This window comes from Petaurus breviceps, unplaced genomic scaffold (genome assembly GCF_028583685.1).
Source record: "Petaurus breviceps papuanus isolate PSGF00001 unplaced genomic scaffold, PetGlider_PUasm1.0 178, whole genome shotgun sequence".
Lineage (NCBI taxonomy): Eukaryota > Metazoa > Chordata > Mammalia > Diprotodontia > Petauridae > Petaurus > Petaurus breviceps.
The window spans coordinates 8,466,563-8,494,472 of NW_027185777.1; the positions used below are offsets into that span (position 1 = coordinate 8,466,563).

The following is a 27,910-nucleotide window of genomic DNA, read 5'->3' on the forward strand; positions in this document are numbered from 1 at the left end:
AATATGGCAGAAACTAGGAATAGACCAGCATCTCACATGCTATACCAAGAAAAGGTCAAAACGAGTACATACTTAGACATGGGGGATGATACCATAGGCAAATTAGGAGAGCAAGGGAAGAATTTATGACCAAACAAGACAGAGAGAACATTATAAAATGCAAAATGAATGATTTTGATTATATTAAATTAAAAAGATTTTGCACAAACAAAACCAATGCAACCAAGATTAGAAGGAAAGCAGAAAGCAATTTTTGTAGCTAGTATTTCTGGTAAAAAGCCTCATTTCTAAAATTTATAGAGAACTGATTCAAATTTCCAAGGATGCAAGTCATTTTCCAATTGATAAATGGTCAAAGAAAACAGGCAGCTTTCAGATGAAGGAATTAAAGTTATCTATAATTATATAAAAATGCACTAAACCACTACTGATTAGAGAAATGCAAATTAAAACAACTCTGAGGTACCATTTTATAGCTATCGGATTGGTTAATATAACTGAAAAAGATAAATTTTGGAGAAGATGTGGAAAAATTGAAACACTAATACACTGTTGGTGCAGTTGTGAACTGATCCAACCATTCTGGAGAGTAATTTGGAACTATATCCAAAGGGCAACCGAATTGTTTATACCCTTTGATCTAGCAATACCACTACTAGGTCTGTATCCCAAAGAGATCATAAAAAAGGAAAAAGGACCCACATGTACAAAAATATTTATAGCATTTCTTTTTGTGGTGGCAAAGAGTTCGAAATTAAGGGGATGCCCGTCAACTAGGGAATGGCTAAACAAGTTGTGGTATATGAATGTAATGGAATATTATTGTGCTATAAGAAACAATTAACAAGCAGATTTCAGAAGAACCTGGAAAGACTTACATGAACTGACGCTTAGTAAAGTGAACAGAACCAGGAGAACATTGTATACAGTAACAGCAAGATTATGAGATGATCAGCCATGACAGACTCAGCTTTTCTCGGCAATACAACCATCCAAGACAATTCCAAAAGACTCATGATGAAAAATACTATCCACATCCAGAAAAAGAACTCTCGAATCTGAATATAGATCGAAGCATACTATTTTCACTTTCTTGTTATTTTTTCTTTTTCATGGTTTTCCCTTTTGTTCTGATTCTTCTTTCACAACATGATGAATATGGAAATATGTTTAACATGAATATAACATAATATCCTATATCAGATAGCATGAAAAGGAAGAAGGGGAGGGAGGAGGAAGTGATGGAGAAAAATTTGAAATGCAAAATGTTACAAAAATGAATATTGAAAACTATCTTTACATGTAATTGAAAATAAAATAAGATACTGTTAAGGAAAAAAAATCAAAGTGCAGTCTTTATATAGGCAAAGGGATTATCTATCACACTACCATCAAAATGAAGCCTCTAATTTCTCATTAGTGTCAAAGGAAGTGACCAGTCACATTCAAATAAGAGCTACTTACAAAGATTCTAGTTTCTTATTGTTTAACCACCTTTGTCATTGTTGTTGTTCAGTCCTGTCCAACTCTTGGTTATCCCATTTGGGGTTTCCTTGGAAAAGACATTGGAGTGGTTTGCCATCTCCAGCTCTAGCTTATTTATCAGATGAAGAAATTGAGTCAGATAGGGTTAAGCAACTTTCTCAGGGTCACACATCACTAGTAGTTATCTGCGGCCATATCTGAACTCAGGCCTTCCTGACTCCAGGTCTAGTGCTCTATCCACTGTGCCAGCTAGCTGCCCCTTAACCACCTTTGCTGTCTTATTTCCTTCAAGATAAAATACAAATTCGAAGGGCTGTCATTGAAGATCTTCCACTAGCTGGCCCAAGATTTAGTTTATATGCCTCCCCATCACACCCTCCACATTCCAGGCAAACTGTACTGTTAATGGTTCCCTGGTGCTTCTATGTACATGTGTACACCTTCCCTCCATGGACAGAACCCTCTCCCTGCATCTCACCATGCCTAGGTGTCACCTCCTCCAGGAAGACCTCCCTCATATCCCTGTAGATGAAAAGTCATTCTTATTCTCTCTCTCTCTGTCTCTCTCTCTCTCTGTCTCTCTCTGTCTCTCTCTGTCTCTCTGTCTCTCTCTGTCTCTCTCTGTCTCTCTCTGTCTCTCTCTCTCTCTCTCTCTCTCTCTCTCTCTCTCTCTCTCTCTCTCTCTGTTTCTCTCTCTCTGTCTCTCTGTCTCTGTCTCTGTCTGTCTCTGTCTTTCTCTCTGTCTCTGTCTCTCTGTCTCCCTGTCTCTGTCTCTCTCTCTCATTTTCTCTGAGTCTTTATCTGGTTCTCTACTTTGGCCTTGACATACTCTAGATATTTGTGTATATGCTTTGTTCCCCTCTTTTCCTGCCCTCCCTCCACTACCACACACATGGATTGTAAACTCCTTGAGGACAAGAACTGTGAGGCTTTTCATCATTTTATTCCCAGAGCTTATGATGTCTTCCCAAGAAAAGGGGTTTAATAAATGCTTACTGAGCCAACCTAAATGGAACAGGACTGGCTTACTTACCTCTGCCAGCAGCTGTGGGATGCTTCTGTATCTAGAATTTATTTAATTCTTGTAGTGGATTTTTAAAAATAGAACTGCTCTCCAGGAGGGCCACTTGCTGGAGAATATAATTCCTGACTCACATTCATCATTCTTAATGACCAGCACAGAAATTTAGATTATCTTGGTTCCAAACAATGTCTCATGCATTTAGGCTCAAATCCAGCTGGCTTTAGGGTTTCCAGGGCTTCCTGAAGGCTAGAACCTGTGTTTTTGTGGCTTGGTGGCTAAGCTGACAAAATGCTCAAAGAAGTAATGAATTCGGAGTGTCTGGGGAGCAGAAAAGGGACAGCACATCAGAAAGGGGTAAGCTGTAGTATAGGAAATGGCTGTGGGCACCTTTTTTTCCCCATTGTTCAGTGAATGCTGCATGCATGAAGTCTTCTTCCTCGATTTTGATTAAGAACATCTAAAGCAGCTTAGATTTTTTATAAACAGGGGTAAGGTCTTTGAAGATAAGGAGAAATGTCTTTTTGCATCCACTGCCTCTGACCTAAATCTGCAATGCTAGGATTTCATGAGAATAGCGAAATGGAAAGTTTCAATAGAATGAAATTGGACTCTATTTTCCCTGCTGTGAGCAGAGGAGTTATAACAAATCTTACTCCTGTGTGCAAAGGGGGATGAGCAAGGTCCCCCCGCCCTCACTTTCAGAAGTCTCCCTCTATTCTAGCCAGACATATGCCTGTCAATTGTTAGAATCAAATAGAAGCCAGCAGGAGCCAAAGGGAGCTCCCTACTCAAAAGAGGTGAAAAGCTACATCTTCCTTTTCCTATTTATGTGGTCACCAGCTCTACTATTACTATATGCAAGAGGCAATAAAATAAAACATATTGGAGAGCAATACTCCCCACCCCTAATTTGTATTGATGGGGGCATGACATTGAAGGAGTCCAGAAAAGTCTTACATAAGGTACTAAGGCCCAGAGAGGTCAAGTCACCTGCCCAAAGTCATAGAGACAGGAAGAGGCAGAGCTGGGGTTCCACCTCACACTCTTTCCCCTCAAATTTATGATCATCATTCATTTTTTTCATTCTGCTTTCAAATACACCGAGTCGGGAGCAGCATGGCAGAGCAACAGAAATCTGGAGTTTGGGTTAGGAGAGAAGAAGCTTTCATTCCTGCTTCTGATGATTGCCTTAGTGTGACCAAGGGCAAACCATCAACTTCTACTAACTTCCTGGGAAAATGAGCCTCCCAGGGCTGGTGTGAGGACCAAATGAGGCATTGTGCAGAAAGTCTGGGAAGTCAATGAAGTAAAGCGGAAGTTCTCAAAGCTGTTAGTAAGAAGACCTCTTTACAAGTTTTACAAATTAATGAGGACCTTCCAAAGAGTTCTTTATAACATGAATTTTATCAATATTTACCATGTTTACCGCAGTGGCTTTCAAAAGGTGTTCTAGGAAGCAAAGGTTCTTGGGGATACCCAGGCTTCCTAGACCACCTTTTGAAAACCACTGCAGTAAACATGTTTTAAAATGACTCCTATGTTTAAGCACTGGGGTCTCAATTAGGGAGCCAAAGACAAGAAAGAAAGAGTTCCTACCAGAGGAGACAATACATACACATATAAGGGCAGGGAGAGGATGATGACCCAGCAGGGATCATGAGAGGCAAGGGGGAAGGTGATCCTGGGGTCTATTCTGTCAATCTCACAGCACTATATAAATGCCAGACATCACGATGAAGCTTGGAATAGGAGGGAAGACAGCTCTTGGCTCTGTGCCTTCTGACCCACTCTCTCCTTTTCCTACTCTTACTATAACATCAGATTGTACTGGACACCTACAGGTCAACAGGAAACCAGTCTGGCATGGAATTAAAGGAAACCAGGACTACAGAGATGAAAGAAAGGGAAAGGAGTTGGGAAGAAAGGGAAAGAGGGAAAAGAGTTTTAGTTTGAGCAGACTGGGGCTGGAAACAAGGTAGTTCGCTCAGGGTGCTGGGGAAAGGGACCAAGACTAAGGAAAAAACTGAATTTGGGGAGCTGGAAAGTGAGAGGTTCACATCGAAGGGAACCAGTGCAGAATGATTTCCTAAGGTACATTCTGAATGATGACTAGAATAATTATTTCACTACATGTAAAGCACGGTGCTAAGCATTGGGAAGAAGACGAAATAAGGCACAGTTCTCATGCTCACGAAATACACATTTATATCAGGAATTCTTAATCTGTGCTTCAAAGATTCCCAAGCAGTCCATGGATAGATTTGGGGGGGGGGGAATCTGTGAACTTGGATAGGAAAAAAATATATCTTCATCAGTAGAAATTTTGCATTTCCTTTAGTTATGAATTTTAAAAGGTCATTCTGAGAAAGGATCAGAGATTTCACCAGACTTCTAAAAGAGCCTGTAACACAAACAGGCTTAAGAACTCCTGCCTTACGTTATTATGATATTTTACAGTTAATAAGGAATTTTATATAGTCTATTAGGGAAAGGCAACAACACATAGATTAGTAAATAAAAGATATTTGCAAAGGAAATGCAAAGTAATTTCAGGTATGGAGACAAGTCCCATAAAGGGTGCAGTTCACTTTAAGGAAGGAGTACAGGAATGAAGCATAGGGCTGCCTTCCCAGGACCAGAACTGCCAGAGTGCAGCCTTTGAACCCAGCTATCAAGGCCCTTCTGTGGTGACTTCTGTGTCAGCAAAGAACTCTGCCAGGTCCTAAGCCTTTTTGGACAGATTTAGACAGCTTTGGGCGTGGTTGCATAGCTATGTGTCCTGCAGAGAAGCAGGGGACATTTACTTCCTATCTTTCTTACCCATGGAGTATTATTCCGTATAAATTTGAATACCCCATACACAGAGGGTAATCTGGTTCCCCACCTTTCCTGTAATGGCACCCCCATGATGGCTCACACAGAGAGATCTATATATAGCTGTTTCATCTGAGCTTACCTTCTCTCCCTCACATAATCAAAAAATTTTGTTTTCTTCCTGCACATACCCCTCTCCTCCGTTCCCCAAAGCCTACTATTAACTCTACCCATGCTGCTACTTTATTTTTAGGAATAGCACTGTTTATCAGATTTATATTACATTATTAATTAGGAATTTTGGCTAATCCCCTAGACTCTATTTCAGAAGAGTATCAGCTATTAAAATTTGTGTTTTTATAGTACCTTCTCTCTACCAGCATTACACACTCCCAGGTGGAATGATTAGAATGGTGTGTTTATTGGATTAGAAAATTGGGTCCTTTCTGAAACTGACAATTTCATATTCACCTTTTCCTTTGTTTTCTGAGCACTGTGAAGGGAAGCAAGCAAACGCTGCTTCTCTGCTTTGTATCTTTGGGGTACAACAAGAGGGAAAATGGTATGCATCATGAACCTCCACGTGCTTTACTTTCTTAAAGGAGTTAGAGTATGGATGATCAGCTACAGGATGACAGCCTAGATTTTACCCATACTTTTTGTATTTTTTGATTAAAATATATTCAATAACATTGGACCAGATTCTCCTACAGGATGTAGATCAGATTAGTGGAAACATTTAGAAGAAAATTCTACAGCAGGCATGGATTTCATTTAAGATGCTCTGTATGAATCATCCACTCAAATGTATATCATAGTTGGAATGATAAATATTCTCATCCACTTGGTTTTATTTGTTTGCTGTGGAAAGTAAATTCTTACAGATTTCATTTAAGATGCTCTGTATGTTCCAGAGCCTAATGCAGTCCATACAATCTCATCAACCAGCAAGTATTTATGAAGTGTCTACTGTATGCTGGGTACTATGCTGTTAGCCAAGGATAAAAAGACAAAAAACAGAGACAAAACCAGTCCTACAGAGACACCAAAGGGAGACGGTGTCATTTGGAGAAATAGCAAGGAGGTCAGTTGAGCTGTACCATAGAATGTGTGTCAAGGAATAATGTTTGATAAGCCTGGAATGCTAAGTTGGGACCAGATTGTGAAGAACTTTAAATATCAAAGAGAGGCGTTGATATTGGATCCTAGAAGTAATAGGGAGTCACAGAAGTTCACTGAGGAGAGGGCTTTCATGTTCACATATGCACGTTAAGAAAAGTATTTTATGGCAGATTGAAGGATAATTGGAATGGGGAAAGACGAGAAAGGGAGAACCACCATGAAGCTACTGCAATAGTTTAGATGAGAAATGATGAAGGCCTGAATTGTATGGGGGATGAAGAGATGTCCCTTCAGTAGAAATGAAAAGAGTTAGCAATAATTGAATATGAGGGCTGAGTGAGAAGAAGTTGAGAATGATAAGGAAGTGGCAAAAGTGAGTAATTGGGAGGATAGCAGGTTCCACTGCCAAAAACAGCAAGCTGAGAAGAGAGAGATAACACAGACATGTTGAGCTTGAGATACCATCAGCACATGCAATTCAGAATGTCTAATGGTTTGTGAACGAGTCAGAAACAGAGATTAGAGATGTAGTATAAATGTGACGTGTGTGCATGTGTATGTATGTACAGGGTACCTATACACACACGTAGGGAAGTATGAATATGCATATAGATATTCCCTATGGCTCCTCTCAGGCCTCAACTCAGGGGCCCCCTTTTACAAGAGGCCTTTCCTGATTCCTGAAGTTCAACTCAACTAAACCACATTGTGTTTATCTGTACATAACTTGTATTTACCGATCTATGTATCCAGTACAACGTAGTCTCCTTTAGAACAGAGGCTGCCATGTTTTTGTCTTTGTATTCTATTCTGATGCCTCATATTGACAAGGAATTGATCACGAAGGAGATAACAATACATCATAAACACTGGCACATCCTACCAAGCCAGAAATGCTTTTCATATGGACCAAGCAAAGCACTATGTGGTATTGCCCAAGGACCAGCCCAGCAAAGCATTGTTGGTCAATTGTTCTTTTCATTTTTTTTTTTAATTTCTTAGCAAAGATACTGGCTTGGTTTGCCATTTCCTTCTCCAGCTCATTTTACAGATTAGGAAACTGAGGCAAACAGGTCTAAGTGACTTGCCCAGAGTCACGCAGTTAGTAAGTGTCTGAGGCCAGATCTGAACTCAGGAAGATGAGTCTTCCTGACTCCAGGCCCAGTGCTCAAAGCTGCCCCAGCAATGATTCTGGATAATGATTTTTTTTCAACTACAGCAGCTCTTGAAGAACACCCACTAAGTTCGAGAGACTTTATGATCTCCATCAGTGAAGGGAGGACCCACACAAAATTATAGATTGGATAAATGAAGTATAAGATTAATAATAGCTAGTAGCTAATGTTTATACAGCACTTACTATTTGTCAAGTACTGAGCCAAGTGCTTTATACATGTTTTTTCCTTTGATCCTCACAACAACCCAAGCATGTAGGTGCAATTACTGTCATTCCCATTTTACAGATGAGGAAACTACAGCAAACTCAGATTAAGTGACTTGCTTAGGATCACACAGCTAGTAAATGTTTCAGACTGGATTTGAACTCAGGACTTCCTGAGTCCAAGCCCAACACTTTATCCACTGTGCTTTATAGCTCCCCAGCTAAGATGAGCTAGTATGCATCTATTTGTAAATAAATAGACCATTTGAAAGCTGTAAAATTGAATTTACTAAACATTATTACCAGTGATGTTTAAAAAATACTTCCTCAAAAAAGTGCATTTAGAAATATGGGGATAGCAAATACAACCGGTTTGCATAGAGCAGGTTTGGCATTAATCTACCACTGTATATATTTTAAATTATTTGAGATAAAATTGAAATAAAATTCATGAACTACAAACCAATTTCAACTAATAATATGATCATTTAAAATGATTAAAAAAAAAAGCAGAGTTTTTTTTTAAGTGTCATTACTATGTCTGGTATGGTTATTTGCTTTAGAAAGGAATTCTTTTCCTGTTCTCCTTCAGAGTCCCTTGATGGCCTGAGACAAATCGCATAATCACTTTATACACTGGCTTCCACATCTGTAAAATGAGGATATTATTATTATTTTGCCTTTTGGAGGGCAATTGGGGTTAAGTAACTTGCCCAAGGTTACATAGCTAGTTTGTGTGTGTGTGTGTGTGTGTGTGTGTGTGTGTGTGTTAAGTGTCTGAGGCCAGAACCGAACTCGGGTCCTCTGACTCCAGGGCCAGAGCTCTTACTCACTGTGCCACATAGCCACCCCTAAAATGAGGATATTATTAGCTAGAGCCCAGTACAACGGCTTCCCCGGTTGTCCGGGACTTGTCACTGTACTGGCATGTCACTGCATCAAACACTGCTTCAGATAAAAGTAGGAGATTTGAAGTCCTGCTGGTACCCAGGGGCTTACACACTAATGGCAGAGTTTTTCTATAAACTGACAGTTGGGAGGGAGGGGAAGAGCTGAAAGTAATATGCAGTGAGAATTGCTATAGTAATGAAGATAAGTCATTAAGAGGGAGGCTATTCAAGAATCAATAACCCCCTGACATCAGAAAACTGATTCGATTAGACTGAGAGCAACAGACCAGTGATGATGAGATGAAAGCGGGGAGAGGCATCTATATATGGAACATTGTAGCAAAGCTATACAATAGAATGAAGAGGGACATGATCTGGCTTTTAAACAGTGGGGTGTTAAGAATTCCTTTTTATTTTCTGGTGTTTTCATTGATGAGAAGTTCAATCAAGGTGATTTAGCAAAAAATACCTCACAGGTAGGTCAGTAGCATGGAAAACAGCAATCATCAGGAGAGGCTTGGGTGAAATTACCTCTTGCTGGTGTCAAAGGAGCCCAGCGTTGTATGCATTACAACAAAGGAACACAACAACTTTATGACTGTAATAATGTTCTGATTTAGAAAAACCAAATCATTTAACTTTTTGTTTCTGGCCAAATGGTTTATTTTTATGTACCTGTAATATGCTACATCAGAACATGTCAGCATGATAAAATGAAATGAGAAATTGAGATGATGATGCAGGCTATCCGGCTTGTTCTTTATTGAGAATATGTAGTTAATATAGACAAAAGTGTTTTGTGCTCCTTTCTTCCTTCTTCCTTCCTCTTTCCCTTCCTCCTTCCCTTCCTCCTTTCCTTCCTCTTTCCCTCACACTTTTTCTTCCTTTCTTTCTTCCTTCTTTCATTTCTTTCTTCTGAAAACTTAATTGCCTCAGTTCTCCACCCCCCGCTTCTGCAAATATAGACATACCCCCCAAATAAGATCATTTATAGAAGGGGTTTTTTTAAAGCATTATTTCCCAAGTCTTCCTGAAAATCTCTGATTAGCCCATTTTATCATTTTTCTTGGTTTCTCATATCCTATAGTTCAAGTTCAAGGATAATAAGTAATCCTTTCATTCTGGTTGGTCTAGACTCTGTGCGGCTGTTATGTATTTTAATAAAACCCCAGGCCTCTCCTGATAAATCTGGTCTTTTACTTCTGCCAAACCTGTTTTCCCAAGGTTCTGTGGAGGTAAGAATGGATTGGTTTCTTCACCCTAGCTCCTCAGCTCAGCAGAGCCCCTTTCAATAAAATCCACAAAGGATGAACTCCAGATAACCTTTGTCTGTGGCATTAATCCCCCAAGGGAAGCCTAATCAACAGTGAAAGTGAAAGAGCTTTAAAAAGGACGGAAATAAACTTAGTTCAGTCTTCCACAATTGAGTTTAGGGTTTCAGCTCACCTCACTCCCAGATCTCAGCAGAGGCCGCAACAACAGCAAATGAACAGAATAATAACATTACCTCATAGCTTCGGGGTAATAACCTCATTATTGCTAAATAGAGTTATTTCAGCAGTGGCTTATAAAAAACTTACTTCACTTGTGCATTTAACTCTTTTACCTTCACATCTAACACAAATTTAGTTTTCAAAGTATCGGATTAGACAGGAAGTTCAAGGAGAGATGCATGTGCAGGCAGTTCAACCACAGAGAAGCTTTACATCATTAATCTTATCTTTTATTTGGGAGTTCATAAGGTAAAGAATGCTTCTTGCTGTTGGTTATTTTTCCCCTGGAGGTTCAAGCTTCAAGCTAGGACTTCCACACATAAACATGATGTAAAGTGTAATTCCACAGGTAGATGATGTCACCCCAGTCTAGGGGTTGCACCAGCCAAAGGGCTGCACTTGAGAACCTAGAGGGCCACAATAGGGCACAGGCTCCCCACCCCTGCCTTTGGTTCCTGTTTTCCACTATGACCTTCCTCAAACTAAGCTCTTCTGCTCTTCTCAATCTTCCTGTCCCATTTTTTTCCTTATCTTTTCTTTCAAGTGACATTCTAGCCTTCTCCGTGTCTAACTTTGCTCCTGACCCTCCCCCAACCCTATCCCGTCCACAAGTCAGTGTCTAGATGTTGAGAAAGCAGGTGGGGAAGGTCAGGTGAGCCCCAAACACTGGCCAGGCCTAGTTATACTCCCCAGTTCTTTGGTGATAAAATACATCACAATAACTACCAAAGCTTACATACTAATACAACATATACTCTTGGAAACTAGGGATTGTTTCATTTTTTCCTTCCTAATTCCAGGGCCTAGCACCATGTTTTGCACATAGTAGAAACTTAATAAATAATTCTTTGTCATTATATTTCAGTATGAGAATTAAACCTCCACAATATGTCTTAAATCTAGGCCTTCAGCCTAGACTAGTCCCTCATCATCTCTCTTTAATTATTATATCTTGTATTTCCTTCTAAGTTATTTCCCTGTTTTTTTCCTTATCAATCTACCCCTCTCTAAAACTGCTAAAAGCCTCTTCCTAAGGTCATGTTACTCCCCTTTTAAAAGTCTTCAATAGCTTTCAATCATCTCTGGTATAAAACATTAACTCCTTAGCTTGGCTCTTAAGGATCTCTACAAACTGGCTGCAACCTACCTTAGAGGTTTTATACAATTCTCTACAAACTGGCTGCAACCTACCTTAGAGGTGTTATACAATTGTTTTATACAATTCTCCTTCGCAAACTCTATTTTCCAGTCATATCGGATGATCAGTCATTCTTCAAACTCAACAGTCCACCTTTCTTGACTGACTTTCACCTCTGTACATGCCCACAGATTGTCCCTCTTCCCTAAAATGCACTCTCTTTCTTAGCTTCATTTCTTGTCAATCCTTGTCAATCAACTAATAAATCAACAAGCATTTATTAAACACTTACTATGTTCCAGGCATTGTGCTATGTCCTGAGGATACAAATAAAGGCAAAATCAATTCCTGCACTCAAGGAGTTTACATTCTAGTGGGGAGACAATGTGATCATAAGTATATGGAAAGCATAGACAGAAGGTAACAGTGATAAGGGAAGGCACAAGGAGCAGGGGGACTGGGAAAGGCGGAAAGCATAAGGTGATGTTTGAGTTGGGGATTGAAGGAAACCAGGGATTCTTACAGGTGAAGGTGGGAAGAGAAAACATATTAAACAGTCAGTGCAAGGGTAGAGAAATAAGAGATGGAACACTGTGTGATAAGAACAAGAACTATACCAATATGGCGGGGCTGTAGAATGCATGGAGAGGTATAATGGATGAGAAGGCTGAAAACATAGAAAAGATGGGGGCGGCTAGGTGGCGCAGTAAATAGAGCACAGGCCCTGGAGTCAGAAGGACCTGGGTTAGGATCTGGCCTCAGACACTTAACACAAAAATTAGCTGTGTGACCCTAGGCAAGTCACTTAATCCCAATTTCCCTCTAAAAAGCAAAAAAGAAAAAAAAAGAAAAGATAGAAAAGAGCTTTAAATGCTAAACAGAGGGATTTATATTGAGTCCTAGAAATGATGGAGAGTTTAATGAAGAGGGAGGTGAAGTATACCATAGGAAGATCACTTTCCCCTCATTAGACTGTGAGCTCCTTGAGGGCAGGGACTGTCTTTTGTCTATTTTTGTATCCCCAGGGCTTAGCACAATGCCTGGTGCTTTGTATGTGCAGTGTATGCTCACTGCCTGGCTGACTTAGGCAGCTGTGTAGAGGGTGGATTGGTATAGGAAGGGGCTGAAGGCAGGGGCATCAATGAGAAGGCTCTTGCAATAGTATAGATGAGACATGATGAAAGCCTGAACTAGAATGATGGCTTTGTAAGTGGAGAAAATGATAGAGATGACAGAGATAGAGATCTCTTTATCTCTCATATATGTATATATAATATATCATATATGTATGTATGTGTATATTTGTGTATATATGTATATAGCTATCTATATGTGTGTGCATATACATATATACATACGTACATATATATATAATATTATGAAGAGAGAAATGGCAAGATTTGGCAAATGATCGGATTTGTAGGAAGAGTGAGAATGAGAAGTCAAGGACAACCTTAGCAAGGCTGTACACCTGTGTGACTGGGAAGATGGGAGTATCCTTGATAGAAGCAGGAAATCTCAGAAGAGAGAAGCATTTTAGAGGGTGAAAGGGACAGGATCATGAGTTCTATTTTGGATATATTGAATCTGAAATATTTATGGGATATCCAATTCAAAATATCTAATAGACATCTGGTGATGACAAACTGGTACTCAGGAGAAAAACTGGCTTCCACATACAGCACCGGGATCCAGGATGGAGATGGTAACTGAGTCCCTGGGAGCTGATCTTTCACCAAGTGAAGGAGTATAAAGGGAGAAGAAAGAGGGCCCAGGACAGAACCCTGTGGGCCACTCATGGTTTGGAGACATGACTTGGCTGAAGATTCAGCAAAGGAGACTGAGAAGGAACAGCCAAAGGGGTAAGAAGAAAACTAGGAGACATACATTCTGAAAACCTCCAGAGAGGGACTATGGAGGAGGGGAGAGTGATGGGCAGAGAGGGCACTCAGCTCTGAGCTGCCTCCTCTCAGAGGCCTTCCCTGATCGTTACTGCCCTAGTGCTCACCCTCCCTCACATTATTTTGTAGAATATTCATTGGGCCTCCAAACAGAATGGAAACTTTTTGAGAAAAGAGACTGTTTCATTTCTATCTTTGTGTCGGCAGCTCCTGGATCTGTTAATAGTCATTTAATGCATACGCTGGTGAATTGGCTCCCCTCAGTGAAGCAGGAATAGTGGTCAGAGCTCAATTCTTGATCTCATGCTTTCATACTATAACATTATTATAGCAAGGAAGGCGAGGGCGGGATTCAGTTCGAGATAATGCCAGGAAGTAAATTAGGATGGTTATGTTGCACATGTTGAGAGTGATTCATTTCTAGACTCCAATACTCTAGCACTTGGGGAGCTAAGCTGGCACTGTCTGTCTAATCCCACTGACAGACACCTCTGCAAGTTAGAGAGGAGAGGAATTCCTAATGTTTCTTTGACAGGAGAGCAAAACAGGACCCTTAACCATTTTTTGCCAATGTGTGAGAGTAAAACAATGGAGTAGAGTAGGCAGGCCTTGGGCCCGGGGCTCTGGACTGTGACACCACTGTTCTAACCTCCTCTAGCACACTGTGACTTGCTTCATCCTTGGTCCCTGGGGGTGCTGGTACCAGAGAACAAGACCAGGCACTAGGCTTCTGACTGGGGTTTCTCTCCCTCAGCACGAAGCCTTGATGGAACAAACATAATGCCAGTTGACTCACACTCTTGAAAGCAGGTGGAGGAAACTAGATAGAAACTCGAAATCCTGAGCTTGTTCAAAGGGAGTTTTGAGTCACACATACTTCCTACATATCCCCAAAGTAGGGCCAATTGAGTTCCTGTTTATCGGATTGCATTCTCCCTCCTGGCATGGCAACATGCCCTCAGTGAGGCAGGGGGAGGCTTCTTCCCTGCAGAGGCTGCTGTTGAGCAGCTCAGGGCCCTGCACTCTGTAACAATTCGGCCTGAGGCCGAGACCAGACTCCCAAACTCAGACAGACTTGAGAGGCTAAAAAACAAAATCATGATTTCTGAATAAATGAAATTACTGTGTCCCTGGACAGTAAGTGGGATTATTCAAAATCCCCAATCTAATCCTAGCCCTGGGAGTTTTCAAAGCCGATGATGATTGGTATGCCATTTACAGACAACACCGCACTTGGATATGAAACCATTGCCAAAGGAGGATCCTGGGGTTTTCTGATCAAAATGTGTCACACATAAGGGACTTAGTGACAAGCAGAGGGTGGGCCAGGTCTGAAGCATTCCCTGGGTGACTTCAGAGCTGAGGCATAGGACACCAGAAGGAGGAATGTCATTTCTCCGGCGAACACAAAGATATGCCCATTGTCATGAGAAACCTCTGGGATTCCATTAGAAAAAATGGTAGTGCTTACAGTACTAGTGTCCAATTCAGCATCCCCTGCACTCTGTGCACACGGGGCCTCCCCCGTTCAGGCCTTCATCACTTCTCATCTTCTAACTTGTCTCCTGGCCTCCAGGTCTCTACTTACTGGTCTATGTTCTACCCAAACTGATATTCTTCAAATGTATTTTTGACCACGATGCTCCATTCCTCCAAGTTTCAGTGGCTGGCTCCCTCTTGGAATACACACACACATATACACACACATACACACATACATACACATACACACATATACACACACATACACATATACACACACAGACACACACTTCTTTGTTTGTTAAAGGCAGAATGTCCTTCACAGTCTGACTCTAGCCTACCTTTCCAGACTGATTTCGAATTCCGAGACCTCAGGCAATTCTAGGTTTCAGCTAAACCACCCAGCTTGTTGTTTCCTCTACCTGAGAGTCTAACTCCCAATCACAATCAGATACTTGGCAAGTCACTTAATTCTGTTGGTCTCAGTTTCACCATCTGAGGGCAGACCACTCCAGTACCTTTACCAAGAAAACCCCAAATGGGCTCAGAAAGAGTCAGGCACAACTGAAATGACTGGGATTTGGATGATTGTTCACTTTTACCTCCTGGAATCCCCAGCTGCTGTCCAGGTTCCATTCAGGCCCCCCTCCTAGACAAGGCCCCTTCTCCAGTCCTTTCTTTGTAACTTCCAGACTTAGCATAGGACCCAGCATACAGTAAGTGCTTAATAAATACTACTAACTGAGAGGTTCCCTGCTGACCTCCCGGGAATTACTTGGTATTTACTTGTATATACTTTGTATTTATCTACATGCAATGTTTTATAAGTTATGAAGAAAGGAAGGAATGAAGGAAACAGGCACTTGCTGTGTGATGTGCACACAGTAAATATTATCTCATAAATATTATCCCATTTTCTACTCACAACAACCTGCCCTGGGAGGTAGGTGCTGTTATTATCCCCATTTTACAGTTGAGGAAACTGAGGCAGACAGTGGCTAAATAATTTGCCCAAGGTCCTACAACTAGTAAGTTGTTGGTCAGTCATTTCAGTTGTGTCTGACTCTGTGACCTCATCTGGGGTTTCCTTGGCAAAGGTGCTGAAGTGGTTTGCCCTCAGATGGGGAAACCAAGGCAAACAGAATTAAGTGACTTGCCCAGGTCGGAGATCAGATTTGAACTCGGGTCTTCCTGACTCCAGGCCTGGCACTCTATCCTTTGTGCCACCTAGCTGCCCTAAAGTATTATACTAGGCACTGGGTAGACAAAGTCACAAAGGTATCAGTGTCTGTTGTCCAAACTCCAACCTTTTATTCCTTAGAAAGATCCCTGTGAAATTGCAGCAAGAGATCACAGAATCACAAAATCTAGGACAGGGAAGGATCTCTGTGATGATCCTTTATTATTCATACCTGAAACAAATCCTTATTACATCTGACAAGTGGTCAGCTGGTCTCCACTGGAAGAACATCAGTGAGAGGGAGGCCACTCATCGCCCAGGGAACCTGTTCTACTTTGGGACAGCTCTAAGCAATATAACACTAAGCCTCAATGTCCCTCTTTGTCACTTCTACCCATTGCTCCTGGTTCTGCTCCTTGTCACTAAAACCTCCCATAAGATGAAACCCTCTTCTACATGACAGCCCTCCAAATAAATGAACACAGCTCTCAGATTATTCATGTGTCTTGGTCTCCAGGCTACACATTCCTAATTCTTTTAACTAGTCCTCATATGACACAGATTGAGGCCTGTCCCCATCCTGGATGCTCTTTAACGTCCTTTCCAGGCTGTAGCATTTAACAGAATTCTCCAAACGTGTCCTGATCAGGACAGAGGATTGAGGCATCTCCTTATTCATAGAAGCATTGCCTCTTTTAATGCAACCCAAGATGCCAGTGGTTTTTTGGTCACCATACTACGCTGCTCTGACACATATTAAAATGTGTTTGTTTAGTAATTTTTTAGTCATGTCTGACTCTCCATGACCCCATTTGGGTTTTTTTTTTGCCAAAGATGCTGGAGTAGTTTGCCATTTCCTTCTCCAGCTCATTTACAGATGAGGAGCTGAGGCTAACAGATGACTTGCCCAGCGTCACAGAGCTAGTAATTGACTGAGATTGGATTTGAACTCAGTTATTCCTGACTCTAGGCTTGGCACTCTATCCACTCTTCCACCTAGTTGCCCCATATTAAACTTACATTACACTAAAACTCTTCAGCTCTTATTCATTAAACTAGTGTCTTTCTATACCTCCCCCATTTTATTCATGTGAATTTGTCTTTTTTTCAACCTAAATTGAAGACTAAAGTCTTCGTTTATCCCTACTATTGAATTTCATCTATGAAATATGTGAATTCAACACAATGCTCTCTCTTCTGAAGAACTTTTTGGATCTTAATTGTCATCTAGTGTTAGCCATCCCCCCCCCCCACATCATGTCATTTAAAAATCTTTGTCTTTATCCAAATCACTGATAAAAATGTTAAACAGCAGAAGGCCAAACCACTCCAAATCCATGGAGGAGTCCACTGGAAACCTCCTGTTAAGGTACCATTGAACCATTTACCAATAATTCTCTGAATTTGGCATTTCCACCAGTTTTGAATTCATCTAATAGTATAATCATCTGAGTAACATTTCTCAATGTTTTCAATAGCAGAAGAAACTTTATCAGAGCTTGCTAACATATACATAAACTTATACTGTTATGTGTCATAATTATAATATTATTATTAATATTACATATTACTTTATATTAAAGAGAGACCATATTTAGATTATTCCCCTTCTCTCCCAATTTAGTAAACCCCACAGGGCTATAGCCAAATCTCTGTGACTCTAAACTGCAGTGAAGATGCCCGCCAGCCTTGGTGAAAGGAGTCCCTTCACCAGGGAGTTCCTTAAAACCACAAAATTACAAATCCAGTCTATATTCTTAATATTGACTATACCATTTTAAAAAGGATAAATCTGTTGGAACATTCAATGTAAACGTAAAAAACCAAAGCATAGAAATGCCACAGAAAAGAATCCCTATCTCTCATCTTTTTCATATAAATTATTCACTCAAGTGAAGCTATTTTTTTCCTCCCAGATCTGGATGGAAAACTCTGGAAACTAAAATCTGCCAGCCTCAGCAGTCAGTCCTTCTCTTATCTAGAAATTGAACAGCTGTCACAGAGAGTAGTTTTCCGTCACTCTAAGGAGAAGGCAGCTTTTAAATGGATGACATGGACGTGAAAGGCTGTGAATCCTATTAGCCAAATCGGATTTCCTTAGCCAGACCCAGAGCTAAAAGGCTATATAAATCCTAGAAGTAAATCTAGTCCTAATGTTAGAGAAAAAAAAAGAAGAAAAAAAGTTAGAAACCTGGTATATCCAATGCATGGCAAATCATCTTATCACTGTTATAAGAGAAAGCTCTAGATAAAGGGCTTTTTTTTTCATTAAGAAAAAAAGATGAGAAACTATAAAGGTTAACACTTATTTGCTTAAAACTCAGAGGGAAGCATTCTACACAATATACTTTTAAACCACGTCGGGCTCCCTGCAGCATTTATTTGAGTGAAAAGGAGCTAAAAGTCATGGTGGTGGGAACACAATGCTGGCAAGTCGTGAAATTCCACTTGTAGTTCTTATCCTTGGAGCCTTTGCTCTGACTGTGACCAATGGAAAACAGTAATTGACTGTAGCAGCCCAATGACTCAGCCTTTAACAATGTCTCTGGAAGGGCAAGATTTTTTTTTTAATTCCTGCACAATCTCAGTAAAACCTGAGAATGTCTTCATGGTAACTCAGAAAATGACAACTTAATGAAGCTGGGAAACTCGGGGGAACTTCTGTAGTATTGTGCAAACTGCAGTGGTTGGCAGAGGCTGTTCCAAACATTTCAGTAACCATGTGAGCACAAGCCAGGAAAAAAGAAAATGAAGGAAAGTCTCTGCTGACTGATGTCAAAGAAATCAATCAACAGACATTGATTAAGCAGATGCAATGTGCTAGACAGAGAGCCAGACACAGAAATGGAATAGTTTCTGCCTTCCAGAAATTTCTGTTCTTTAAGGAGAGACAGCATTTACAAAACACACACATCTAGTAAATCAGAGTTAATTCAGGGAATGGGCACTAGTAGCTGGGGAGGGGCAGTATTGAGAAAGGGCATATGGAGAAGGGGGCACTTGAGCTTAGCTTTGAAAGAAAATAGGGATTCTAATAGGCAGAAGCAAAAGAGGGAGTTCCAGGAATGGGGAACAGCTTGTGCAGAGGCATGGAGGTGGGAAATGGAGGGTTGTGTGTGTGAAGAACATAAGACTGTCCTTTCTATTGAACAGAACATTGTTGGGAAAAGAATACAGAATAATACTGGATAGGTTACAGTCAGGTTGGGAAGGCTTTTAATGTCAACAGAAGAGTTTGTATTTGATGCTAGAGGGAATGGGAAGTCACAAGAGTAAATATCAAATAGTGGAATGACATAGATTTGTACTTTAGGGGTATCACCTTAGCAGCTGTGGAGAGGACAGACTAAAGAAGGGAGAGACTCAGGACAGGTAGACAATTAGGGGCCTGCTGCAATAAGGGAGCCTCCAAGGGAGGCGTGAAGAAGGTCTGAACAAGGATGGCAGGAAGAATTCTCCTTTTAAACAGTAGACTCCTGATGGGTCTACCAGTCTTGAGGCTCTCCCCTCTTTCATTTATCTTCCTATAGGTGCTACAAAATGAAAAGAGGACAGAATCTACTAACTGCCCTGGCTCCCCCATGGCTCTCCCCAAGAAGCAGGTAATTGTAGACATTAACTTATGGTTTCTTTGTTTATCTATTTCCTTCTTTGAAGGAAAAGGTGAGCAGCAAGTCCTCAAACCCTGCTCCCTTCTCCAGAGTCTGCTTGCTTCTCAAAGGACTCTCCAAGTTAACCATCTCAGAACAGGGTTGCTCTATTTTGCCTTGGCTCACAGGGGGATAGTTGATCTAGCTAATCATTAGAAGTTTCCTGTATTCAATTTATTGCCTTCATATAATGGCCAATAACCTATAACTGCATCAGACTGATTGAAGAACTTCTTCAATATGATCAATGACTAATAATGGCTTACACTTTATTATTTTATCAGATTGTTTCAAAATTTTTCTATTTCCAATTCCTCAATCTGATTGAGGGGTTCCTCCATCCACCTCTTTGACATCTGTCTTTGTTTGTCCTTGGTTTTCTGAGAGGACCAATGACATCACTAGGTGATGTCCTGACTCATGCATGAAGTGGATTTAAGTGAGGCAGTGTTCCACAAAGTCATCAGCTTCACTCTCTCTTCCAGAGTCATTGAAGTTCAATGGCAAGGCCAAAGTCAAGATGCCTGCTAATAGGTTGGGATGCAATGAATAATCTTCGCATCTTCAATGTTTGACCGAGCTCTAACCACTGCACAGTGTCTGCTTCAGCTGTCATCACGGTGGTTAGGACAAACTGTTCTCATCCATCCATTCTACCAGAGTAAGCCTCCATATACTTGGGGTAGTCACCACCCTGCCCAACTCACTAACAGGTTCAGTCACCCTCAACCTGGTTCAGTCCATCTGCCAAAATGGTTTACTAGGGTGTGGCCACTGCACAAGCTACAGCTTCTTGGAGCCACAAGTGAGAGTTTGGTGAAGGTGGACACCAAAGGTGGGTGAGCAGCCCTCACACCAGAGGTGTCAGTCCTCCCTGAACCCTCCATATACCCCTTTAATACAGAAGGTACTTAATAAATGCCTATTGTGCTCTATCATATCTTATCATAGCAAAGTCTTTTACCTTGTTAAAACCTTCCAAGGCTTTAAAAGTTTATTGTACTTGTGGGTTTTATGGAGATCCCGAATTCTGCTACCAGATGACACTGTTTTTCACTTGCTATTTAAGGTAGAAAAATGATAAGTGATACTAGGATATCCCCTCTATATTATACACCAAAGTGGTAATTATGTTTTACACAGCACTTGCAAACAGCTGGAACAATTTGAACAGTGTGTTTTATAAACCTATTTTGAAATTTTTATGGAAAACTGATTCCTAGGTTCTGAGTTCAAACCCTGAAATTGCTAATTTTTACTTGTATCATCATGGGAAAATTGCCTAATTATCTCCCGGTCTCTGATTCCTTTTCAGGGAATCAGGGACCCTTCTAGTGCTAAATCCAAATGAAGATGTAGAAATAGCAAAATTGAGGGCAATGGAAAGATGCATGGTAAGTACAAATAGGCTACAATCAATATTATCAACAATGACTTAGACCCAAGAAACCATGTAAGGAAGAGCACCAAAGAAGCCTGTGGTCTGAAAATGATAGACTCATGATGAAGACAGGACAAAAGATAACAGAGGGACAGTTTGAATGCTGCAGTGGTACTCCCAAAATGTGAGAACAACCCAGAAGAAGCCTGCCAGCCCATCAGTTGAGATTCATGGAAACATAGGGCCAAGAATCAATCTGAAGGAGAGTTAGTAAAGGAATTGTGTTCCTTGTGAACAGAAGATGTAGAGGCGTTTGGTTCTGCATCCTTGCTCTTACTGTGTAGGTTGTTTTCCTGGTTGTTCCTACTTCACACTGCATCAGTTCATACAAATCTTTTTAGGCAAAAGTCTTTTTCCTTTCTTTGCATCCCTAACATTTAGTATTTTAGTTCCTAGGATGCAGTGATAAATGCTCATTGTTTTATTTATCTGGGGTCCCTTTAATAATTTCAAATTTTCATAATTATGGCCCCACAAATCTCATTACATTAACATGACACAGTTTGATTAGGAGAAAGGAAGAGAATAAGCATTTTTACAGTGCCTACTATATTCCAGTCACTGTGCCAAGGGGAGATTAGGCACAAATCCAGTGAATTATTGAAGAGAACACATGTGAATTTGTTCCCCCCCCCCACATATCTTGTATGTACATGTTTGTTTGCATGTTGTCTCTGCCATTAGAATGTAAACTCCCTGAGGCCGTCTTTTACTTTGTAGCTTCAGTGTTTAGCACAATGCCTGGCATATAGTAGACACTTCACAAATACATCTTTCTGACTTTGCTTTTAGCATTTAGCTTTAAATTATGCTTCCCTAAGAGCCCCAACAGATAGCAATTGCATTCAATTTTTTTTCCAAAAGCAAAGAAAGACTGGTAGATAGTCAATAAAAACAGACACAGAGAATAAATCTGTATATCAGATATTATTCTTACCCAAAGTCTGTCTGAAAGATAACTTCCAACCTTTTGCTGTTTCAAAGAAATCTGTCTTGAATACCAGGAACAAGCTATTGTTGGTGCTTTTGAGATCTGGTGGAAGCTGTGAACCACAGAATTTGCCAAGAAGGGGAGCACTGGTATTTGGGCCGTCATACACAGCTAAGTAGTCTTGGGAACATAAGGTGGAAAGGGTCACATTAAAATCATTGAACCTGTGAAAATAAAAGTTTTGTGGTGAGGTTTGCATCATAGGCTCCACACAAGCCTATACAGTGAGTTTCTGTGAAAGTTAAAATCAGGTATTATGACCAGAAAATAAGGTAGGATGGTCACATAATAAGATACAGGTAGGAGACAGATGGATTTTGTGCTCCTCTGGTACCCATATAATGTCAGGAGCTCTAGAAGACATTCTTAGAAATGTTTAGTGGGCTCTCTGTCAGGGACTGATGAGAGACGACATGGACAGGAGTCACCAAGGATGAGAAGGAATGGATGGGTTGTTATCTACACTTCTGGAAGGAGTAACTCTATTGACTTTGAAGGGACTTAATTATCAAACCATGCTCTTCTATTAATCGTACTTAGAATGACTTGTTCATTGCCCTAACACTTGTGAAGTTAGATAGTATGAGATGAGGTTGAAGGAGTAGGCTAGAGCCAGACCGGAGGTCACTGACTACCAGGATCAGGATTCTGAGCTTTTTTCAACTCTGAACAACTAAAAGTTTTTGAGTACAGAGTGCTGTAATTGGTAAGGGGGACTAGAGCATTAGAAGAATCCACTGTGTGGGGATGCTAGATGGCACAGTGAATAGAGCACTGGCCCTGGAGTCAGGAGGACCTGAGCTCAAATCTGGCCTCAGACACTTAACACATACTAGTAGTACTAGCCATGTGAACTTGGGCAAGTCACTTAACCCCAATTGCCCTGCCTTTCCCCCTCCAGAAAAAGCAAAAAAAAATCCACTCTGTGTGGATTTGAGAAGGAAGTGACAAGTAAGAGTTATTACAATAGTCTGAGTAAGGAGAGTTAAGAGTCTGACTTATACTACTAGTTATGTGACCCTATGTGACCTGTTTGCCTCAGTTTCCTTATCTGTCAAATGAGCCGGAGAAGGAAATGGCAAACACTCTAGTATCTTTGCCAAGAAAACCCATGAAGAGTCAGACACTACTGAAACAACTGAATAAAAATAAGAACAAGTAGAGGGAGGCAAGAGCCTGAACTATAGTGGTTATAGTCATGGAGAAGATGCATGAGGCATTGGGAAAAAAAAGACTTGGCAACTGACTAGATGCAAGTAGATGTGTGTGCACGTGTGTGCACATGTGTCCATGCATGTGTGTGCAGGTGTGTGTGTGTGTGTGTTTGTTTGAGAGAGAGAGAGATCACCAAATGTATCTATCCCTCTTCTTGATTATTTTCTATCTGGTTTTGATCCCTCTTGCCCTTTTCATTTACACTTGCTAATGCCCAGGACTTTCAGTCACTCATATCCAGAGTACATCTGTTTTGCAATCTGTCCTAAATGTGATCCACAAGAAGCGTTCTTCAGGGCTTCTATGTCTTTTTTGGAGGCTACCCTAATAAATACAGACTTGAGCAAATCTTTCTCTTTTGATGTAAAGTCACGCATGGAAATCCAAGTGGTTTCTTGATCTAAGTCAACAGAGTTTAGGCCAATGAATTATTGTAGATGTGTGGGTGTATGGGGGTGTTAGATCTAGCCCTGCAAAACTTCATGAATTTCACTCTTCTCCTTAGGCAATGACACAAAATCCTTTTGTATGCAGTGAATTGCAGTGACCTTTAGAATTTTCTACCAGATTCAAGATGGTGGGTGTTACAGTAGCTACAGTGACATTACCCTGGATAAATAACTGTATATAGCCTTCATTTGATATTTCAGGCCCTTCACCATTTAATATTATCCTGTCTTTTCAGAATTATCTCTTATTACACACGACACTCCAGTTAAGCTGGTTTACTCTCTGAAATCCAAATACCTACTGTACTCTCCTATCTTTATGAATTTGTTCGCTCTGTTCCCTATGCCTGAAATATTTTCCTCCTCTTTTTTTTGCCTGTCATCCTGCAAAGCCCGAATTAAATGCCATTTTCTCTCTCTCTCTTAAGCATGATCCAGAGGAAAGAGCACAGGATTTAGAGCTGGACTCGAAGACCTCCAAGACGCCTTCCAACTCTGGGTCTAGGATCCTTCACTTGATCCCTACAGCTGATCCCTTCTCCCTTGCATCAGACCTGGCACTTTGTTCCAAAACTCTCTAATGCACTCACCACACAGTGCCCCCTGTGTTAATTGTGTGCTAATATTTCATCTCTCTACTGGAATGGAAGCTGCAAAAGGGAAGAGAGGGGCTATGTCTAACTAAATTTTAATTTCCTCCATTGTCTAACATGGTGTTCTGTACACAGTAGGTCCTTAATGAATGGATGGTTGAATGTATGACTCGATGAATGGCTAATCTTGTACTTTATTTATGTATTTAGAAAAGCAGACCACTTGTGTTTGAACTTAATTCATGACAAATGTAAGGTGAAAAGGAAACTCAGAAGAATCAAAAAGATTATGGGAATGCCTGATAAACAGTATTTGAATGGGATCTTGAGCCAATAACAGATGATGTTCCCACATAGGGCTGCTCACCTAGCTCTTGTTGCCATTACTGAAGCAATGACATTAACCATTCTGAACTTGATGGATGGCTATCTTTTTTCAGATCCTAATTAGTGATGTCTAAGTCAATAATAAAGACCCATAGTCTGAGTTAACAATAAAGACCCATTTCACAGATTTAGAAATCTAATGCAATGTTTATATAACACTTCTCACTCTCCATAACAGCTCCATTTTACCCTGCTGTAACTTTGATGAGATATTTTTCCCCCTTCTGTCAACAAAGAGTCACATTAAAATACTAATTTTTTTTCTTAAGGAGTATATTTACATACTTGAGTGCTATCACTCTGTCATTTCTAACAGTGATGAGGTAGGAGCAGTTTATATCATTGGGGTAGTTTGCTTGTGAATAAGACGGGCTTCTGATGATGCCAAAGGATGAGTTGAACCTGCCACCACAGGCTGAAAAAGAGAAAAAGACAATAAACCAAGAACAATTCACTTTTTTTTTCATTGTGTAAGAATAGGATTTGGGGGACTGATAATGCTTTTTTTAAAATTCCAGAAAGATAACTGTTGTTCTGAATACCATAAGCTCTGAGGCCAGCTCCACTGGATCTAACATATTGGTCAGAATTCTTCTTTTGACTTTTCTTCCCAATGGGAGAAGGGGAGATAACAGAAGAAGTGGGAAGGTGAGTAAACTTTCTACTTTCCTCTCTAGGCTGCCCCCCTCACTCTCCATAGGACGTTGACTGCTGTCCCATAGAAAGCCCTTCACCCTGGAAGCTCACTCCATCCCTGGACTCCTCAAATTAGACAGATCCTCTGGCCTTTTAGCCTCTCTCACTGATTGGCTGGTTCCTCTCAGAACCTCCATTTTAGGAAGAGACTTGGGCCAATCACATCTTCATTTCTTTCCAGGTTCCACTCCCGATTTTCCACAAGACTTTCTCTACTACACCCCTCACTTGTGTACCTTGCATTCCCTTAAATGTGTTGTTTTCTCCCATTAGAATGTAACCTCCTTGAAGGCAGGAAATGTCTTTCTGCTTCCATTTGTATTCCCAGTGCCTAGTACAGAGCTCCATAAGAAGCATGAAATGAATGCTTCTTGACTTGGACTAGACTCTTCCTAAGTTCCTTTAAAGGTCTGTGTTTTATTTGTCTTTGTATCATTCTTAGCACGTAATAAATGTTTGTTGAATGAATAAATATTTCATGGACTTCTTATGTGTAGTAGGTGCTTTATAAAGGTTTCTCAAATTGCATTACCCTGTAAATGCAAAAGTCTTTCTGGTGGTGTGAATGAGGAGCATGGAAGAATGGCCAATGTTCCATTATAGCCATCCCAGCCCCAGCCTCAGCCTCAGCCTCAGCCTCAATACAAACTTAACAATGCATGAGTAGAGCAAACTACGTGGTTAGAATGGTAGACACAATAAGGAAGCCATAAGTTCAAACCCAGTCTCAGATATCAGCTTTATGACCCTGAGCAAGTCATTAACCTCTGCCTGCCTCAGTTTCCTCATCTATGAAAAGGGATAGTAATAACATCCACCTCCTTGGGTTTTTGTGAGGATGGAATGAGATAGTATTTGAAAAACACTTTGCAAATATTAAAGTGCTTGCAAATTCTTTGAATTTTGCCAACAATAGCTGAAAATTTCTTGAAGTAAGCTGTCAGATCCCAAAGCCTGACCTGGGCATATAAAAAAAGGACCAAGTGAAAATCTAATGCTGAAGTGATAGAGAAACTTAGAGTTCTCCAGTCAAGAATGTGAAGGACTGAACATAGTTTAAAATAATTTCAAATGACTTTTCCTCTGCAGGCCCAAAACTTTGGCCCTCAGGCCATGGCTAAGTGTTTCCAGGTTACTCTCTGGTTGACAGTGATAGTTATTCTTTCATCTTCCTCCCAAGATGGTCTACAAAAAGCTACCAGAAGGCGTGGCGCATTGAAAACATATCCAGTGACCTGGGAATGGCAGTTTCCTTTCAATAGGCAAAGCATTTAAAATAAATATAGTAAAGAACTATTACTCTGTATTGTGCCTTCATATTCCATGGATTTAGTTATAGTGAAAATTTGTACCTCATATAAATAGAACCATATAGTACATGCCCTTCAATAAAATGAGGGTAGACCTGTGTTTTTTTTCTATACACAGTTCCCACAGGAACATCTCGCTAATATTTTTGGAAATTAGAAACAAATCAATCACAGTTGCTGTTTTGAAGGACTATTCAAGCTGAGGTTCAAGCTATATCCTCATCAAAGTAAAGGGGTGACACATTTTGTTGAGATCATGAATAGCTACAGTGGTCTTGTGACTTCTATGCCTTGTATGGTATCTCATTCATTTTTCCTTTTAATGCTAAATTATATAGTCTTTACAAGTTTTGGAGCACCTAAACAATCCAAGCACATACACACCCATGATTGGGGCTTTGCAATGGTATTCAGACCCAAACTTTCCCTTTAAATGGAGATCTCATAAAGGAGACAGTAAGTCTCATAAACAGTATGCTAGGAAAATGAGGGACAAAAACTAAAGAAGAGAGAAAGCAAGAGTTTAAGCAGTCAGAGCTGCAGTTATGCCAGGGCAGTCAAAGAAATCAATCCTCCTCTTTAACCAACAATAAAACCAGAGGAAGGAATGTTAATTACTCAAATCTTTTTTGTCTGGGCCAGCAGCCACACAAAGCCATTGCCATACTTCACAAATGTCAGAAGTCACAATTCAGAGAACAGGGAATGGGAATGAATTATGAAGGCTCTTGTTCATGACTAAATGACCATTTACATCCTTCATTGCTGTTCTGTGGGGCTGATGGGCTCCGACGTGATTTATCTGAAAGGAAACTATTTAACTTCCACATTTGGCAATGGATTTGGTCAAGAAAGGGAGGAAGACAATAAAGGAGTATTTCTCAGGCTTGTGTGGTACTGGATTCACTGGAGTTTTGATAAGAGAGTGAAATTGTTCCCAGAAAACAAACTAGACATCTCTTCCATGAAGGGAGAAAAAAAAAGCAGTAATAATTTACACAGTTCCTTCAAAACAGGAAGTGCAGTATTATTTATTTTGCAATAATTTTAAATTAGACAATCTGAATATCATGTCCTGGTTGACACTAGCAAAATCAAGCAGAGAAGTGAGATGTTTATTTGAATTATTGAGAACTAAAAGGCCACTTTATTGTGCTATCCATATAATAAAAGGGCAAAAATAAAATTGGTTTTGGTCTGAATTTCACAAATGAATATTCTTTCTTTCAATTAGCTAGAGTAAGAATGGCCTAAGTATTTCTTAAGAT

General features: G+C 40.4%; 1 protein-coding gene and 1 long non-coding RNA gene across 3 annotated transcripts in view; one reads left to right on the forward strand and one right to left on the reverse strand.

Annotated features, from left to right (window-relative positions):
• The window catches only part of CUBN (cubilin), a 298,821-nt gene that overhangs the window by 27,035 nt on the left and 243,876 nt on the right, over positions 1–27,910 (reverse strand). Inside the window, exons 58-59 of the mRNA XM_069086260.1 lie at positions 24,922–25,051; positions 21,939–22,156 (exon numbers count right to left, since the gene is read on the reverse strand). Coding sequence (XP_068942361.1) covers positions 21,939–22,156; positions 24,922–25,051 — 348 coding nt within the window. The remainder of the gene's footprint in view (positions 1–21,938; positions 22,157–24,921; positions 25,052–27,910) is intronic.
• Positions 2,519–25,844, forward strand: LOC138159917 (uncharacterized). 2 transcript variants are annotated; one of them, XR_011168005.1, is made up of 5 exons: positions 2,519–2,863; positions 20,046–20,221; positions 20,876–20,954; positions 25,155–25,284; positions 25,514–25,844. It is a non-coding gene; the product is annotated as an uncharacterized lncRNA (long non-coding RNA). The 2 variants fall into 2 exon arrangements; XR_011168004.1 differs by lacking the exon at positions 2,519–2,863 and adding an exon at positions 18,901–19,512.